Source organism: Ostrea edulis, chromosome 2 (assembly GCF_947568905.1).
Source record: "Ostrea edulis chromosome 2, xbOstEdul1.1, whole genome shotgun sequence".
Classification (NCBI taxonomy): Eukaryota; Metazoa; Mollusca; class Bivalvia; order Ostreida; family Ostreidae; genus Ostrea; species Ostrea edulis.
The window spans coordinates 42,040,876-42,058,268 of NC_079165.1; the positions used below are offsets into that span (position 1 = coordinate 42,040,876).

Here is a 17,393-nt window from a genome sequence, read left to right on the forward strand (position 1 = left end):
CCACCAGTAAAACACATTGTCAATATTAAAACATGTAGTCTCCACCTGTAAAACACACTGTCAATGCTAAAACATGTAGTCTCCACCTGTAAAACACATTGTCAATACTAAAACATGTAGTTTCCACCTGTAAAACACACTGTCAATGCTAAAACATGTAGTTTCCACTTGTAAAACACACTGTCAATGCTAAAACATGTAGTCTCCTTCTGTAATAACACATTGCCAATGATAAAACATATAGTTTCCACCTATAAAACACACTGTCAATGCAAAAACATGTAATATCCACCTGTAAAACACACTGTCAATGCTAAAACATAGTTTCCACCTGTAAAACACACTGTCAATACTAATACATGTAGTCTCCACCTGTAAAACACACTGTCAATACTAAAACATGTAGTCTCCACCTGTAAAACACACTGTCAATATTAAAACATGTAGTCTCCACCTGTAAAACACATTGTCAATATTAAAACATGTAGTCTCCACCTGTAAAACACACTGTCAATGCTAAAACATGTAGTCTCCTTCTGTAATAACACATTGTCAATGCTAAAACATGTAGTTTCCACCTGTAAAACACACTGTCAATACTAAAACATGTAGTTTCCACCTGTAAAACACATTGTCAGTACTAAAACATTTAGTGTCCACCAGTAAAACACAGTCAATATTGAAACATGTGGTATCTACCTGTAAAACACACTGTCAATATTAAAACATGTAGTATCCACCTGTAAAACACACTGTCAATACTAAATCATGTAGTCTCCATCTATAAAATACTCTGTCAATATTAAAACATGTAGTCTCCATCTGTAAAACACACTGTCAATACTACAACATGTAGTATCCACTTGTAAAACACATTGTCAATATTAAAACATGTAGTATCTACCTGTAAAACACACTGTCAATGCTAAAACATGTAGTCTCCACCTGTAAAACACACTGTGTATGCTAAACAGAGTTTTCTCTAGGAACAATAGAATTAATGAAAATGCAAGACATTTTTTTTTATTTTTGATTGATTTGACAGATCTGAGAAACTAGGTACACTCCTATCTTTGGTCAGGTGCCTCAACCACCAAGCTCCCCAACTGACAGCGTGATCTTATAATGCTGATGAAAACATTTCTATAAATCACTGAAAGCTGTTTTTTTTAAAACATCACCCCCTACCCGGTAGGCCTATGTAAATAACGGTGGTTTCATGTATGGTTAACACTTTTTAGCATCAAACTGTTTTTGAAAGAAAATTTTATGAATTTTAAATCTTTGGAATTGACTAAATTTAGTATGGTAGATAATTGTTGTAGATATTTCTTTCTAGATTATGCATAAAACTAATTTTTGGTTGTTTGCTTCATGCTATGCACGTTTTTGTTGCAGGTTCAGCTCTCTGCATCATCTATATTATCATTCTGTGTATGTATTACTTCATGCCTATACCAGACAAGGTGAGGTGTACATGAGGAATAGTGGCACATCCACAAAGCAAATAATGTTATTACATTCCATATTGCTTCAATGTTTTGAAATTGTTTGATTTTTAGCTCACTGGGACGACTGTCCGGAGAGCTATTGCCATGACGTCAATACTCATGCCTCACTTTAAGAAAAAAACTTTAACCAGGGCTATATCTTTTGAACCAAGGGGGATAGGGTTTTGATATTTCACGTATAGATACCTCATGAAGATACATTTCTTTTGGTATCAAAACGTTTGACCTTGGACTTTTACCTATTTTTTAAAAACTTTAACCTTGGCTATATGTTTTGAACTAAGGGGGAGATAAGGCTTTGATATTTCACACATAGATGCCTAAGCATCAGACCTTTCATTTGGTACCTAGAGTTTGACCTAGTGATCTTTACTATGGGCTTTGACCAACTTCTTTAAAAAAAAAACATAGAGAAGCCTCATGGAGAGACCCTTCTTTTTGGTATCAAGAGGTTTGACCTAGTGACCTTGACCTTTAACCTATTTTTCAAAAACTTTTACTTGGGATATTTCTATTGAACCAAGGGTGATAGGGCTTTGATATTTTAAATATAGATGCCTCATTACAAGATATTTCTTTTGGTACCAGAACTGTTGACCTTGGACTTTGACCTACTTTTCAAAAACTTTAACCTTGGTTATATCTTTTGAACCAAGAGGGATATGGATTTGATATTTCATATTCAGATGCCTCACAATCAGGCCTTTCATATAGTACAAAAAATGACCTAGTTACCTTGGACTTTGACCTACTTTTTAAAAACTCTAACCTTTTGAACTAAAGGGGACAGGTTAAATAAAGTCATACTTCCCAGCAAGCTATGTTGTCTTCTGAAAACTCTTTGTTTTGTTTTATTACATGTATTTTGTTAGCATTTTGTAAATCACTAAACACATTATTTGTATTGATATTTAGATTGCATTGTTTTCTGTGAGTTTGAAATTTTTTAGTGGTGGAATTACATGACAAAATAAATCTTCTTTTTTTTATATATATATACATGTACATGTATTTGAAAATTGAATTATGTTTTTTCTTTTGATATTTTCACAATGAATGTATACTGCAAATGTGTATATTGATTTTTATTATTATATGTACATTCATACAATCATCATGAGCTCTTCATTTTCTTTCTGTTGTCGTATATTATTTAGTAAGGCTTTTGGATATTTTGTTGCCCCCCCCCCCCCCCCCCTTCTAAGTAAAATGTTGATTTTTAGTACAAAGAAAAGTGACCCATAGAAAATTTGTTGAAGGGTGATCATAATCTACATTGGATATTTTGGACATTACAATTTTCACTTTATTTGCATGTTAAGAAAAACGTAATGAAATAGATTGAGAGATATTAGATGTAAAAATGTCATTAGTCAGGGAAAATGTTTTATTTTTCATTTCTTTGCATGTCTAGTTTCAATTTCTGATAATACCAGTATGATATTGACTGCAATCACCATCTTAGAATGTTTACTTCAACAATCACCACATTTTACTTTTAGCTCCTCAAATAATCCGCAGTTAACTTAACTCTGTTATAAGTTAAGAATAAAGTTAATTTCTAATTCTTACAGAATTAAATATAGTATGTGTATTCTCTCCAAATTCATGCATTTTGTACAATTTTCTTTTGAATGTGCAGTTAATTTTTTATTATTAGTAAAATTACTTGAAGTGGAAAAGACATTATACATCTAATGAGTGTCTTCAAAGTGCCTTAGATTTAGTTGACAATATTGATATTTAGAATTAATATATTTATTGATTTTAATTCCTATGGTAGAATAGGAAATAAAATTCAGTGTTGATTCTGTTTATGCTGAAGAATGCAATTGGTACAAATTATCTTTGTGTTAATTTGATACAAATTCTCTCTGTGTTAATTTGATACAAATTCTCTCTGTGTTAACTTGGTGCATATTGCTTCTAGAACTGTTCAGATACTGAGGTTGTTGTATAAAGATCTATATACTGAGGAATGACCTTTATGTACTATTTGTTTATACTATTTGTTTTACTATTCAGATCTGTTATTGTTTTAAGTTACCATGCATTTATAGTATTTTGATCACATTTTTTACAGTTGTCTGTGTTCATGTAACGTACATATGTCTCCAATGGCCAACACATTGTTGGCTATTTATCTGAAATTTAATATTTACATTCAATATTATGAAATTGTGTAAAGATTGTTATAAAAGGTATCTTTTTCTTTTTCTAAATAAAAGAATGGAATGGAGTAAATTGATAGAACTTGCTCCTAATCCTTGTATATATGCAGTGGTGGATCTAAAAGTAGTAGAAGGGAGGGTATGGGGTTAAATATTTGGTAAACTATTTTATTTATATAACAGAAAATGTCATTTTTAGCTATTTAGGTGTCCCCCTCTACTTTTAGGTCAGACAAGGGACATTTGCCCCCTCCCCTCTTCTCCACTTTAAGGGCAGAAAATGTACGCACCCCCTTGAAAATTTTCTTGACCCGACCCGTATAAAAGCAACATCATTCATCGGCTGCATTTAATGTAGGTTGTAGGTTTCTACTGTTTGCAATATTATAGTGCTGTTATATTTTTAGGTCACCTGAATTCATTCAGGTGACCTATTGCTATCTGTTTTTGTCCGTCGTCGTGCGTTAACATTTGAACATTTTCAGCTTCTTCTCTGAAATCCCTGAACCAATTTCAACCAATTTTGGCATATAGCATCTGTGGGTGAAGGGGAACAAAAATTGTGAAATTCGTGGTCCCTGCCCCCCTGGGGCCTGAGGGGTGGGGCAAAAACCATCAAAATGAGTGTAATTTTAAAAAATCTTCTTCTTTACTCCTGGACATCAAGAAGCCAAACTGTGGGCATAATTATAATGAGCATTGAGCCCTCTACCAAAATTGTGAAATTCATGGCCCCTGGGGCAGGGGTTCTTGTGTTAGGGTGGGGCTCTATTGGTCATATAGTGAAAATGTAGAAATTCTTTGAAAATCTTCTCTGTCTCTGGGTATTAAGTAGACAAACTAATAGCATGGTAATGATGAGCAAGGATGCCTCTTTATACCCCCCACAACTTGGGGGGGGTATACTGGAATCGAGTTGTCCGTCCGTCCGTCCGTCCGTCTGTAGACGCAATGGTTTCCGGGCTCTAAAGCATTATCCTTTCCACCTACCGTCACCATATCATATATATGGACTACCCATGGGATGAAGATGTTCCCTATCGATTTTGAGGTCAAAGGTCAAGCACACTGGACATCGAAGTAGCAATATGGTTTCCGGGCTCTAAAGTGTTATCCTTTCCACCTACAGTCACCATATCATACATATGGACTACCCATAGGATGAAGATGTTCCCTATCGATTTTAGGGTCAAAAGGTCAAAGGTCAAGTGCACTGGACATTGAAGTAGCAATATGGTTTCCGGGCTCTAAAGCGTTATCCTTTCCACCTACAGTCACCATATCATATATATGGACTACTAATGGGATGAAGATGATCCCTATCGATTTTGGGGTCAAAAGGTCAAAGGTCACGCGCACTGGACATTGAAGTAGCAATATGGTTTCCGGGCTCTAAAGCGTTATCCTTTCCACCTACAGTCACCATATCATACATATGGACTACCCATGGGATGAAGATGTTCCCTATCGACTTTGGGGTCAAAGGTCATGCGCACTGGACATTGAAGTAGCAACACTCAGAAAAGAGGTAGTTTATACCTATTACCAACACCCTTTGGGAGATTGGGGTAAGCAGGGGGGGGGGGGGGGGGTATTCTTAGTGAGCATTGCTCACAGTACCTCTTGTTAAAAATTGTGAAATTCATGGCCCCTGGATCAGGGGTTCTGGTGCTAGGGTGGGGCTCTATAAGTCATATAGTGAAAATGCATTATTTCTTTGAAAATCTTCTTCTCTGTCCTTGGGTATTAAGTAGACAAACCAATAGCATGATTATGATGAGCAAGGATGCCTCTTTCAAAATTGTGAAATTTATGGCCCCTGGGTCAGGGGTTCTGGTATTGGGGTGGGGCCCTATTGATCATATAGTGAAAATGCATTTTATTTCTTTGAAAATCTTCTCCTCTGCTGCTGGGTATTAAGTAGACAAACTAATAGTATGATAATGATGATCAAGGATGCTTCTTTTAAAACTGAAATTTATGGCCCCTGGGTCAGGGGTTCTGGTGCAAAGGCGGGGCTGACCACATAGCTATTCAGTGTTTCTTCCATCCAAAAGTAAAATTCTTATATTTAAACACAAACCTAATTCAAACATTGGAAGGTTGTTACATGATACTCAGGTGACCTATAAGGCCCCTGGGCCTCTTGTTGTGAATTACCACCAGAACTGACATTTTAAAACTATCACATTTGCATAGTGGTACTATGTCAAATAATATGAAGAATGTTTCAATAAAGAAATATTTAGATATTTTGGTTATATTTTTTATTGTTAGATTCAGGAAATTTGCTCAAAAAAGTGCTGTACTTATAGTAAGATTAAAATGAATACTGTGGTTTTTGGTTTTTTTTTCGCTTTGTAATAAAGGAAGTCTGAAATATGCTGAAAAGGATTCCATCAGCCTATGTCACAGTCATGGAATGCTTTTATTTGTAGCGCTAATTCAGAGTGAACAAGGAACATGAAGATTAGCACAGATAACAAAAACATTGTGTACATGTGATATATATAAACAAATATATAAACAGCGTCCCCATGCAATTTGCGTCACCTCAGCTGGCATGTGTACTTTAAATTTAGCCTGTCAAGTTTCATGGTTATTTTAAACATGTATTAAAACTTGCAAGGTGCAAGAACCACTCCATTACATGCTGCATTAAGGAGAATTTTTATGAAGACGGATGTTTTGGGGTTTTGTTTTTGTACATAGCGATACAGATTGTGATAGTAGGCTGTCTTTTACTTGATGTATCGTCATTTTTCAGGGCCGTGACTACTACAGAACAAAACAGTCTAGACTAAATTTATACTCTCAAGCATTTTATCTTGGTTCATCTGAAACAAATCATCTCAAATATAACAACAAAAAAGGCATGAAAGGAAATTTGATAAACGCACGGTGTTTTTTCTTCCATTTTATATCACTTTTTTAAAATATTTTGAAAATAGTAAATTGTAGAAGGGTGCATTAGATTCCGAGTTACTCTTTGAAACAATCTCCATGTACCTTGTGAACTACAAAGTTAATCCAGATTAACCCGGCGTAACACTGAGTTAATTAACTCCCAAGTATCCACACCCGGAGAGACCGGACAGGCGTCAAGTAGCACCTATCACTATTATTCAAAACTATATACCTCAAAATAAAACTCTGTTTTGAAATTGTCAATTTTCAACCGAGGATATTGTCCAATTTGTGCACACAATCTCTCTCTTCCTCTCTTACCTTTTTCTCTCTCCGGGGTTGTTTATGTTTCATTAATCGGAAAACAAACGAAACAGTCTATCTTTATTCATCACTTTCACAATCAAGATCAACCCACGATAAAATATAAGATTGCGATATTCATGCTCATTCCAATATTATATGAATGGGTCATTTTATACGCCTCTCGTTCAATCAGTGCAGGCCTGTTTTGTCCTCATATATATCCCACTTATTTGTATAACCTGCTTTATGTAAATGAAATACAATATCTAAAACTGCGGAAAATTAATCATGTGTAATTCTTATCAAGTGAACCAGAAACTTGCCATCCATGTCAGGAAGCTAGAAAACAAAGGAAAAAAAACATTCTATTTCAAGAGAATGTTTGTTTTTCTTCGTTTGAGTCACTGATGCATCTCAGACAAGCACGCGCATATCGCGAGCAAGACGCTGTATCATTCGAGTGCGCATACATTAAGTATTGGCGATAACACGTAAGCTGGGAGTTTTACAAAAGCAATGTGTTGAAGAGTGTGTGTGTATAACAACTTTATCAACTCATTTCGTGGATCTTTGAAAGGTGAAGGTAAAACTAGAGGTTTTCGGCTCATAAATCTTTTAACCTTCTGGTTAGTGATAATGACTTCCATGAGGGAGGGCATACCCGAGTCCAAAGGAGGACGGTTCAATAAAAAGAAGAAACAGCAAAGGATAAAGCGATACAGGTCTGATGGTTTTGTTGTGGGACTAGAGCTAGCCAACTCAGAAGATGAACTGGACGCACCGGAAGGGTCATCAGACGCCGTCCACTTCTTGGCCTGGCTTCGGAACCCCACCCTTCAGAATTTGGTTAAGCTCAGAAAGAGCATCAAACACAATGACAGCGACTGGATGACAGAGTTCCTGGAGTTTGACGGACTGGGACTGCTGTTTCAGTGTTTGAAGAATCTCAGCTCTAGGGAGAGTCTGCATTTGTCCGAAATGGTCCTGAGGCTGGAATGTATCATGTGCATCAGGGAAGTGGCCAACTCTCAGACGGGTCTGGACTGTCTGCTGAAAACCAAGGGGCGCAAGGACAACATATTTGGAAGGAGGTTTGCCTCTGGTAATTATAATTGTGTCTCTTAAAATGTTAGATTTCAATGTACTGTATAACATAGAATATAATCCTATTTCGGTTGTTTACTCTTAGGTTTAGCGCAGGTGTATTAAACACCCAGGAATAAATCTAACTTTTAAGTCAGTAACTTTCTAATCACTCGCTTTACGATATTCACAAAACCAATTATAAAGATAAAGGGTAGAGCCATGTTTATTAAATTCTGCCTGTAATTAGTCTTAATCTTATTTCCATCTCGGATTATAGAGATCGTGAACAGAATTTGGGAACATCATTTCACTGTACACATAATTATGTAATACCTATATCCGTCGCTTTAAAATATATGTAATCAGGTACTAAGAAATAATGCAGAACACTAAGATAAAGTAATGCTTTGTATGAATCGTTCATACTATCATGTCTCATCACTACGGAGGGGTTTATACATCACAGAAAAACGTCATAAAACTGTCATAGCGCACACTCGTAAGTAATATTTACGCAACATGCAACACTCGCCATGCTTTAATGCACATTCCTGATTTTTCTCGTCAGAAATTTTGCATTGAACATAAAACTCTTTGACTCGCGGAGAGGATTTATACTGGTTCCACTGATTAATGGCACTGCTATCTTACAGCCTTTTCAACTCGGATCCCGAAATAATTTGATCGACATTGATACAAATGCACACTATATCTTTATCCCTTTCGACCTGTAGAGTTTGGAAAGTAAGATACAGACATTTAAACATTATAATTATTTCTTTTGTTTTCTTTTATTACTCCATCAAAAGCTTTACCAGAAACACCACTAATTCTGAAATATGATAATCAACTTGTTCAGCAACACGTGTTGCATTCGTTTTACAACATAAGGAAGTGCTATAGTTGCGTACTTTTAAAAAAAAATGTATGTCTTATGTCAAAAACGGAACAATGTTATGAAGTATGAATTATTTGGAGTCTGCCGATATCGTCTGTGATGTTTTTGGTAGATTGGGTATTCATAGACAGGTGTTCATTTCGACACTTACTATGGACAGTGAAGCGTTTTACGCCCCTCTGTCATTCTGCTTTAATGACTTCTCGGTACCTCCGCCCGTGAAGTGTTTAACGAGCAATTTACCGATCATTAAGTTATTAACATAGACATGGAAAGGAGCTCGAGTCATAAAAACTTTTACAAAAACAAGAATATGGACCGTGTTTATGTATGTGTACTTGGAAAAATTAGATTGTTTCTAAATGGTCCCTCGTGCTTGCGGACTGTCGTTTTCCTTTCGAAACAACAACACCCAAATCGGTTGTAAAAGTTCTTAACAATCATAATGGTGACGAACAGCGCATACCAATGTTTGTCCAACTTTCAACATTGAATTACTGGAAAAAAAACTTCCTGTTTCTTATCTCAAAACCTCCATTGCGAAAGAAATTGACACGTTCTTGAGCGTCTAACTTGGTTGTATATCTAGTAATAAACAAGAGTTTAATGGCGAAAGTTCAAAAATTTAAATACAAGTATTCTCTATTTTTGCAGCATTGGAAAATAAGAACCTGATGGTGAAGACTCAGATCTTTGAATTGTTGTCAGCTCTGTGTGTCTACTCCACGGAGGGCTTCTATCTGACTCTAGATGCCTTGGAAACCTATCGAGTACGCATATCATAAAAATACACAGAGTTCCCAATATTCTTGCTTTAAACAAGAGACCAATATATCAAAATATCTTTAAATCATATTGCTAAAAGAATATTAAAATATAACAAAAATATGTATCATATTAAAATACATACAATTTGATAATTGGTATCTTATTCGAACACTTATTCGAATCACGTGGTATTTTTCTATAAATGCGTATTTTTCTTCCAGACATGGCGGAAATTACCTTACCGGTTCAGCATCCTGATCAATGAACTACGGACAGCAAATCTGGTGACGTACCGCACAACCATCATGGCTCTGATCAATGCAGTAGTGGTTGCTAACGAGAGCCTGCAGGAACGAGTCCGAATAAGGAACGACTTTGTATGTACGTCACTGTTCTTGTTCTTAACCCATTTATAATGTCAATGATAAACCATATGTATACATGTAACACCAAATAATGAAAAGGTGAAGATAACGAACTGTGATTAAACTCATGAACCCAGAAAGAAATAAAGAATATACAATTAAGAGTAGGCTAAACACGAACCCCTGGACACACCAGAGGTAGGACCAGCTGCCCAGGAGGAGAAAGTACCCCATGTTGACCGATCACATCAGCCGTGAGCCCTATATATCATGATTAGTTAAAAACAGTAATCCGTAGTCAAAATCAGTTTGTAAAGAACGGTCTAACAATGGGTATGAAATACTTCAGATGGCATTTGACCTAATGACAGGTTGTAATTGTAACGACTATAGAATTTGCGAAATGTTGACTTTAAAAGAGACTATTGAAACCCCTATAACATAAATTTATTTGTCTGTAGCTGCCTCAATATAAAATTGATCATACGAAAAACATGCTCTTGTGTATCAAATCAGTTGATTGACAAAAACCATATACATGTGATAATGGAATATTGCCACATAAATATTGGAAGTTGACGATGGTGAAGCTGAAGTCATTCCGTTTGTCATAAAATTGAGTTTTTAGTTGTCATTAATATCTATTTCATTTCGAGTTCATTAGGATATATCGACTCAGCATATAAATGAAAATGAGTATTGTTAATAGAAAAAACATAGTCAATTATATATAAATGTTCAAGTTGAAGGCCACATCAAGAGATTTTTCTTCTCATATGATAATAATGAATAAATTCTGTCTCAAAAGAATACAAAAAACGGTTCAGTGATTAAAGGAGCACAATTTATGCCCATAGGAACTCCAACAAACTGTTGTAAGACCTACGTAATACTGTCAAAGAGAAATCTCAGCATCTTTTTACTACCAACCTCAGAGTACCTGTGCATAGAACCAAAGTGGTGTTTAACAAAGTAATACATGTATTTTGGATTACTGATCACAAGATATGAATTTCCGTGTTCCATTTCTATTAATGAAGCATCTGTCTATTATTTCATAAAGCCTAGTCTTTAATTATCGTAAGGAATGGTCTTGTAAATTGTTTTAAAAAACGTACGTTTTGATGCTATTGAGTTTGGAAAAAATTTACTAAAAGTTCTTTTTGATATTTAAGAATCAACGTTTTATTTATACCACTTCTCGCTGCATATGTTATAGCACAATACATTTTAATTTTCTCCTTCATGTCAGATAATATTGTCGTGAGGATGATATTCCTTTTTTTAATGCAAACTACCGTATCATTTTAAAAAAAAAAATCCCCAGAACATTTCTGATTTCGCTATCTCTCACTTTGTATCATAATTACAAAGTTTCAATAATTTTTGTTGAAATATGACATTGACATTGAAGACATCCGTATTTTGTGGATAGTATCATTACATCATGAAATGATATTAACATTGAAGACATCGGTATTACATTGAAGATATTGGTAATTTTTACATTACGAGATGATTTTTACATTCAAGACATCGGTAATTATTACATTACGAGATGATTTTTACATTCAAGACATCGGTAATTATTACATTACGAGATGATTTTTACATAGACGACATTGGTAATTATTACATTACGAAATGATTTTTACATTGAAGACATCGGTAATTATTACATTACGAGATGATTTTTACATTCAAGACATCGGTAATTATTACATTACGAGATGATTTTTACATTCACGACACTGGTAATTATTACATTACGAAATGATTTTTACATTGAAGACATCGGTATTCTGGACACAATTATTACATTACGAGAGGATGACGACGCAGACTTAAATCTTCAATGTGACGTATTTGAGGAGGAGCTGAGCGCGGACATGGAGGCCATGGAGGAGTTGAAACAAGCAGCAAATGTCGATATTGGTGACCCGCATGCACTCTTCAAAGCAATACATTCACGGGTGAGGTCTAGGAAATAGTCCAAACGTAGCTACAGTGGTTAAAAAATATTTTTCGATGTTATTGGACTTTTATTAGATTTTCCTCAGGATATATGCTTTTTCTTTCTCTGTATAGGTAAAAAACTCACCGTTGTGTTCATCATTTCTCAGTGTTTTATACAATATATTCCAAATAGACTCTAGTCAGTCTCGCAGGTAAGTTTCTTTTATGTCTTCACTTTCTCGGAATTCAAACGCTGTGATCCGATTTACTTTATTCTAAACTTTAAAAAGAAACGTGATTGTATCCTTTGGTCTTTGCAGTGAGCAGGTTTGGAGTACTATAGAGAAATTCGTACAACAAGTCACACATACAGACACTAACAAAGGAGCGAACAAGCCTGCTGTTGGAAGAACTCCTTCTCTTAATTTAATATCTACAGTACAAGTAGAAAGTAAGGAACATAGGGGGACCCAGACAGAATGGGACACAACAACTGCTCCAAACTTCTCTCGTGGAGGTCTTTTACGAGGCAAGAGTTTATCGACAGAAGCAAAACATACAATATCTGAAAAGTTAAAGCAAGCAACAGCAGAATACAGAACGGCAGAAATTTCTTCTTCAAATTCGTTAGAGTCTGGTGCCATTGTAACAGCACCACCTCCCCCGCCGCCGCCGCCGCCACCTCCAGCGCCCGGGGCACCTATTCCTCCACCGGGTGTGGGTGTTCCACCACTGCCACCTCCTCCACCTCCTGGAATTGGTGTCCCACCACCACCCCCTCCCCCTCCTGGTCCTGGTGGTGTCCCTCCACCACCTCCAGCACCACCGGGCATCGGAGGAGTTCCTCTTCCACCACCACCACCACCCGGAGGTGTTCCTTTACCGCCTGGTGCACCTCCAGCACTTGGTGGCGTTCCAAGAGCTGTAGAACCACTTCCACCTCCGATATGTACACCAGATCCACACTGTAAACTCAAACACATTACGTGGAATAAAATACCAAATGCTTCATTCAACAGTAAGTAACAGTAAATAACAATGGTGTTTTATGTAAACTAGTCCAAAGATATTCACAGAAAGTGGAATCGTCATTCCTAACGTTTACTTGGGCATTCTTAACCTCTACTTTCACTTTTTGTTGCCATTTAGAAGAGAGTGTTTGGGGTGATGTTCTGAAAATGAATGACAAAATAAAAGTGGATTACGATGAGTTGGAAAGATTGTTCGCTGACAAAGAAAGAGCTCCTATGAGGACAGAGCTACAGCTGGATCAGAAAAAGTCACTTATGAAGCGACTGTCTTCAAACGAAGTAAGTTTTTTTTCTTAGAGTAGTGCGGTAAGCAACTTGTAATAATGAGGCAAAACTTTAAAAAGAATTTCAATTCTATTTGAAGGTATCGCTCTTAGATCCAAAGAAAAGTATGAACGTCAACATATTTCTGAAACAGTTCAGAAAACCGATAGAGGTTATCATTGAATTGCTAAGGTCTGGAGATCCGCGAGCTTTCGGTGTGGAAAAGCTGAAGGGACTGTCCAAAGTGCTGCCACAGATAGATGAGGTTTGTCGAAATGCTTTCTTTGGTCTCAAACGATTCACGTGTTAGTAGAGAGTGTAGGAATTTAACTTGTTTTGTTGTTGAATAAAATTTTATATTTCTTTTGGACAGATTGAATTAATTCAACACTATGATGGGAGTATTGAAAAGCTTGGAGAGGCTGAGAAATTTTACTTCCACTTGATACAACTTTCAAACTTTAATTTTCGAATTGAAGCCATGCTTCTGAAGGGTGACTTTAATGCACAGCTAGGTTCCGTCAGACCTAACTTTCAAGTTCTCCACACCGCATGTCGTCGTCTTTTTGACAATCATTCACTGAAAAATTTTCTTCGATATGTTTTACATACTGGGAACTTCTTGAACAAGGTGAGAAATAAAAAGTTCTTGAATCGTGTTTTGAAACATCATGCCATTCTATTAAGGAAATTACACACTTGCTCAAATTCTTTTTCATGTATTCTTTGCTCTTTTATGCCTATTGATGATAGCGGTCCACGAAATTACGTATCAATGAAATTAGATTTTTGACTTCTATGAAATTTGATGCCCTCGAAAATATATAAAACCGTTGTATTTGGTGTAAAGTAGTAGATCAATATCAGCGTCGTTTTATAGGGAAATAGTTTTTGTCTCTCACAGGGAAGTGGTTCAGGGAATGCACTGGGTGTCCGCATAAGTTCTCTCGAGAAGCTTATGAACACCAAGTCGAGCACCTCCAAAAGAACTCTTCTGCATTACTTGGTGGAGACGGCGGAACAAAAGGACCCGGATGCGCTTGGTTTTGTGGACACTCTACTAGAACCTTTACAGAAGACCTCAAGGTCAATAGATCTAGACGATTTTGCTTCCATTAACCTTACGTTATAAGTGATAGTATTGATGTAATATAATTAAAACATTGGACGAACTAAAGTGATTAACTTACACAGTTTATACACTGAAGGTTTACCATGGAGGGCATTACAGCAGAATTCAATCAGTTGAGGAAATTAGTGAATAGACTTAAACGTCAGAGTGAACATGTAGAGGATGACGTGAAAGCACAGTTTGCAGATTTCCTGGAGGTAAGAAGCAACATTCCCGCCCAAGCCAAATTATTACCTTTTCCGCCCCCGGGGGTGAAGACCTGAAATTGGCTAAAAATAATAATTTTGCTAAAAAAAAAATCAACCAAAGAGGGGTTGCAACTCCGTAACTCCCTCTAAATCTGCCACCGATTATTATAATCCGTCGATAAAGATGTGTACATGCGTTTTTGAGTGCGTGTGTGCGAGTGCTAAACACACCCAATAGAGACTCCAATAGGGACATGCACTGACCAACATTTGTTAAAACAAAACAATATTGATATAGCGATATCATTACAGGAAGCTGATGGAGACCTGGAGGAGACCCAGGATGTGATTGACAGAATCCGTAAGCAGTCCAGTCGTCTGGCACAACACTACTGCGAAAATGAGAAAACCTTCAACCTGGACGAATTCCTGGCCACATTCAGACAACTGTGCGAAAAAATGAAAGCATGTCAACAGGTGAGGCGCTGTATTAGCCCAATCTTTGTGTGTTGTCATATTACTGGTGTACATGTATTCTATGACCTTTATAAGTTATAATATTGATGTACCGTATTACCTGGTCTATGTATTCCGTGACACCAGGTCAACCTTTACAGGTTATAATATTGATGTACTATACTTCCTGGTCGATTTATCTCACGGTATATTTCAGGAGCTGGAATCCCAACGCCAACAAGAAGAGACAGCGGAGAAGCGACGTAAGGCACAAGAGGACATGATCGAAAGGCGAAAAAGTTAGTGCTGTTATCAAACAAATCAGAAAATCGTCGGAAATGACCTTTTGATCGTATATCTCCTGTTAATCTGTCATTGTTCCATAATTCTGTCATGTACCTTATATACCCCTAGCTTTGTTTCAGTTCTCACTAACTTGATACTTCAGGTTCTCATAATCCCTCGGCTAAAGCAGAAGACAGGAAGATCGTGGACAATATTGTGGACGAGATTCGTCGCGGTAAAGTGTTACGGAGACTGTCCCTGAGGAAAAAGACCCCAACCAGTATCACGGGAGGAGTGGGCCGCTTGTGAGGGGGGGGGGGGGGGTAGCGGGGAAAAGCAAGGCGTAATCATCCATTCACGGACCAGAGAGAGAGAGAGAGAGAGAGTGTGTGTTTGTACATTTGTATGTGTGTTTGTACATTTGTATGTGTGTTTGCCAAGATGAATGTCAATGCTTGTTTTTTGTAATTTATTTCAACAGTTAAAATTATCCAAATTGCTTATACTGCAGTATTGTTTTTAAAATAAAAAACAGAATTAAAAAATCAATTATTTATTTAATTTCACAGCTGTAAATGATTGTACTATAACAATACCATTCACGTATTGTACAATGGTGAGGCTGTGATGATGGGTAAATCTTTCGGTTTGGTACAAAGTCGACTGAAATGTAAGAAAATTGATTTCTCGTTTCAATTCGTTCAAATTAACTATAGTATACCATGTCAAGCTTTCCCTCTCTGTTCCAGTGAATGACTGGTCCTGTCTGGCTGCAAACAAATGCGGAGATAATTCCAGTTTCTTTGGTTCCCTTTGACGATACGAAACGACAAACCTGGCATATTTTTTGAATTTCGTAAATCTTGCCTTTTGACATTTTAGGGTACATTGCTCGACATGAAATTGTTCAAATTTTGTACATTTTTACGAAAAGTTCATTAATAGTATTCGGTTAAAAAAATGATTTTTCATTTCCAATAAAGTTGTGCAAAATAGAAAGAGTAGTTTTATTTCATGGTAAGTTTTTTCTTATCTTATTTTTAAAGCAATTTCATTGGCACTGTCACTTCATAAGTTTTCTAGTTATTTCTTTATTTGCTTTGCAACATTGAGATGATTTGTAATATCTCCAAGACGGGTTTTTCCCTTCACATCGTAATTGCTTTGATAATGATGTGGTTTCTCTGAATTTCGGATACAGCTTCCTTAATACATCAAACGAGAATATTGCCATATTATCCGATTGTGGTTTCAACAGACATGGTGTTTTAAAACAATTTCATCATCACATAAAAGGAAAAATTATTTTCTGCTTAGTGTGATCGGCCTGCCGCATGCAATCATTGCAAACTTGATTTCGTAACAAAGTCTCCAAATAACAGTCAGAGGTAATAATAATTCTCGGCACACTACAATATTTGCTTCATAATTGGATACCATATGCTGTGAGACCATATGACGAGAAGTATATTGAATGCTTTGGTCGACAACTGCAGACAGAAACGTTGTCCTATTGGGCACACTTTAACTGGAATTATTGCTGGAACTGTCATTATCTTCTTCAGTAGAAATATTAGAGACCGTGGTGTATGACTGGTTCCCTCTGTGTTTTAGGTTAACGTCGATACAGATTAAAACAAGAGGCTTGCCAGATTAGGAAAATACAATCTGTTATGGTTATTAATCCTTTAGCATACAAAGTCGGAGTAATTTTTTCCTCGTATTATTTTTATCTTGTTTATTTGGAAATAGGGACATGGAAATCACAATCCAATACAAGTAATAGTACATGTAATTACAAGCCAGTAGAAAGTAATTTCACTTTGGGAAGGGGGGGGGGGCACCACCTATCGTAATTAATTGACAAGGAAATGAAAATAAAATGATTACCTAACAGATGTGCAAATGTAAATGTACATAAATTCTAATTGTTCTGCCTGAAAACTCCTCACTTTTTACACGGGCTTGAGACCGACAAACGATCTGTTTGGCAGATTTAGTTTTCAGATTTTTAGCCCCCTACCTGAAAAGCCGAAGGGGATGTAGGTTTGCACTCCGTCCTTCCGTCT

General features: G+C 36.4%; 2 protein-coding genes across 7 annotated transcripts in view; both read left to right on the forward strand.

The window, feature by feature from the left end:
• LOC125678253 (uncharacterized) overlaps positions 1-6,019 on the forward strand; it is a 32,446-nt gene extending 26,427 nt beyond the window's left edge. For all 5 annotated transcript variants that reach the window (XM_056154043.1, XM_056154044.1, XM_048916548.2 and 2 more), the window contains one exon: positions 1,399-6,019. In XM_056154043.1, coding sequence (XP_056010018.1) covers positions 1,399-1,481 — 83 coding nt within the window. In that variant the 3' untranslated portion in view covers positions 1,482-6,019. The remainder of the gene's footprint in view (positions 1-1,398) is intronic.
• Positions 1,598-16,323, forward strand: LOC125678250 (inverted formin-2-like). 2 transcript variants are annotated; one of them, XR_008799960.1, is made up of 15 exons: positions 1,598-7,997; positions 9,534-9,649; positions 9,869-10,028; positions 11,804-11,985; positions 12,101-12,180; positions 12,289-12,986; positions 13,118-13,278; positions 13,364-13,528; positions 13,637-13,894; positions 14,168-14,349; positions 14,472-14,592; positions 14,896-15,060; positions 15,257-15,338; positions 15,488-15,994; positions 16,074-16,323. XR_008799960.1 is itself a non-coding variant. In XM_056154042.1 (14 exons), exons 1-14 carry the CDS (start codon positions 7,532-7,534, stop codon positions 15,631-15,633), a joined length of 2,982 nt encoding a protein of 993 aa, XP_056010017.1. In that variant the 5' UTR covers positions 1,598-7,531; the 3' UTR covers positions 15,634-16,323. The 2 variants fall into 2 exon arrangements, 1 of the variants encoding a protein (XP_056010017.1); XM_056154042.1 differs by having other exon boundaries at positions 15,488-16,323.
• The last annotated feature ends 1,070 nt before the right edge of the window (positions 16,324-17,393 follow it).

What these genes read in the sequence shown, in the direction of transcription:
- LOC125678250 (XM_056154042.1), top strand. Translation starts at nt 7,532, where the DNA reads ATGACTTCCATGAGGGAGGGCATACCCGAGTCCAAAGGAGGACGGTTC. An exon ending in ATGCCTTGGAAACCTATCGA is followed by an intron (nt 9,650 to 9,868) that starts GTACGCATATCA and finishes TTTTTCTTCCAG; the next exon opens with ACATGGCGGAAATTACCTTA. An exon ending in AGTTTGCAGATTTCCTGGAG is followed by an intron (nt 14,593 to 14,895) that starts GTAAGAAGCAAC and finishes ATATCATTACAG; the next exon opens with GAAGCTGATGGAGACCTGGA.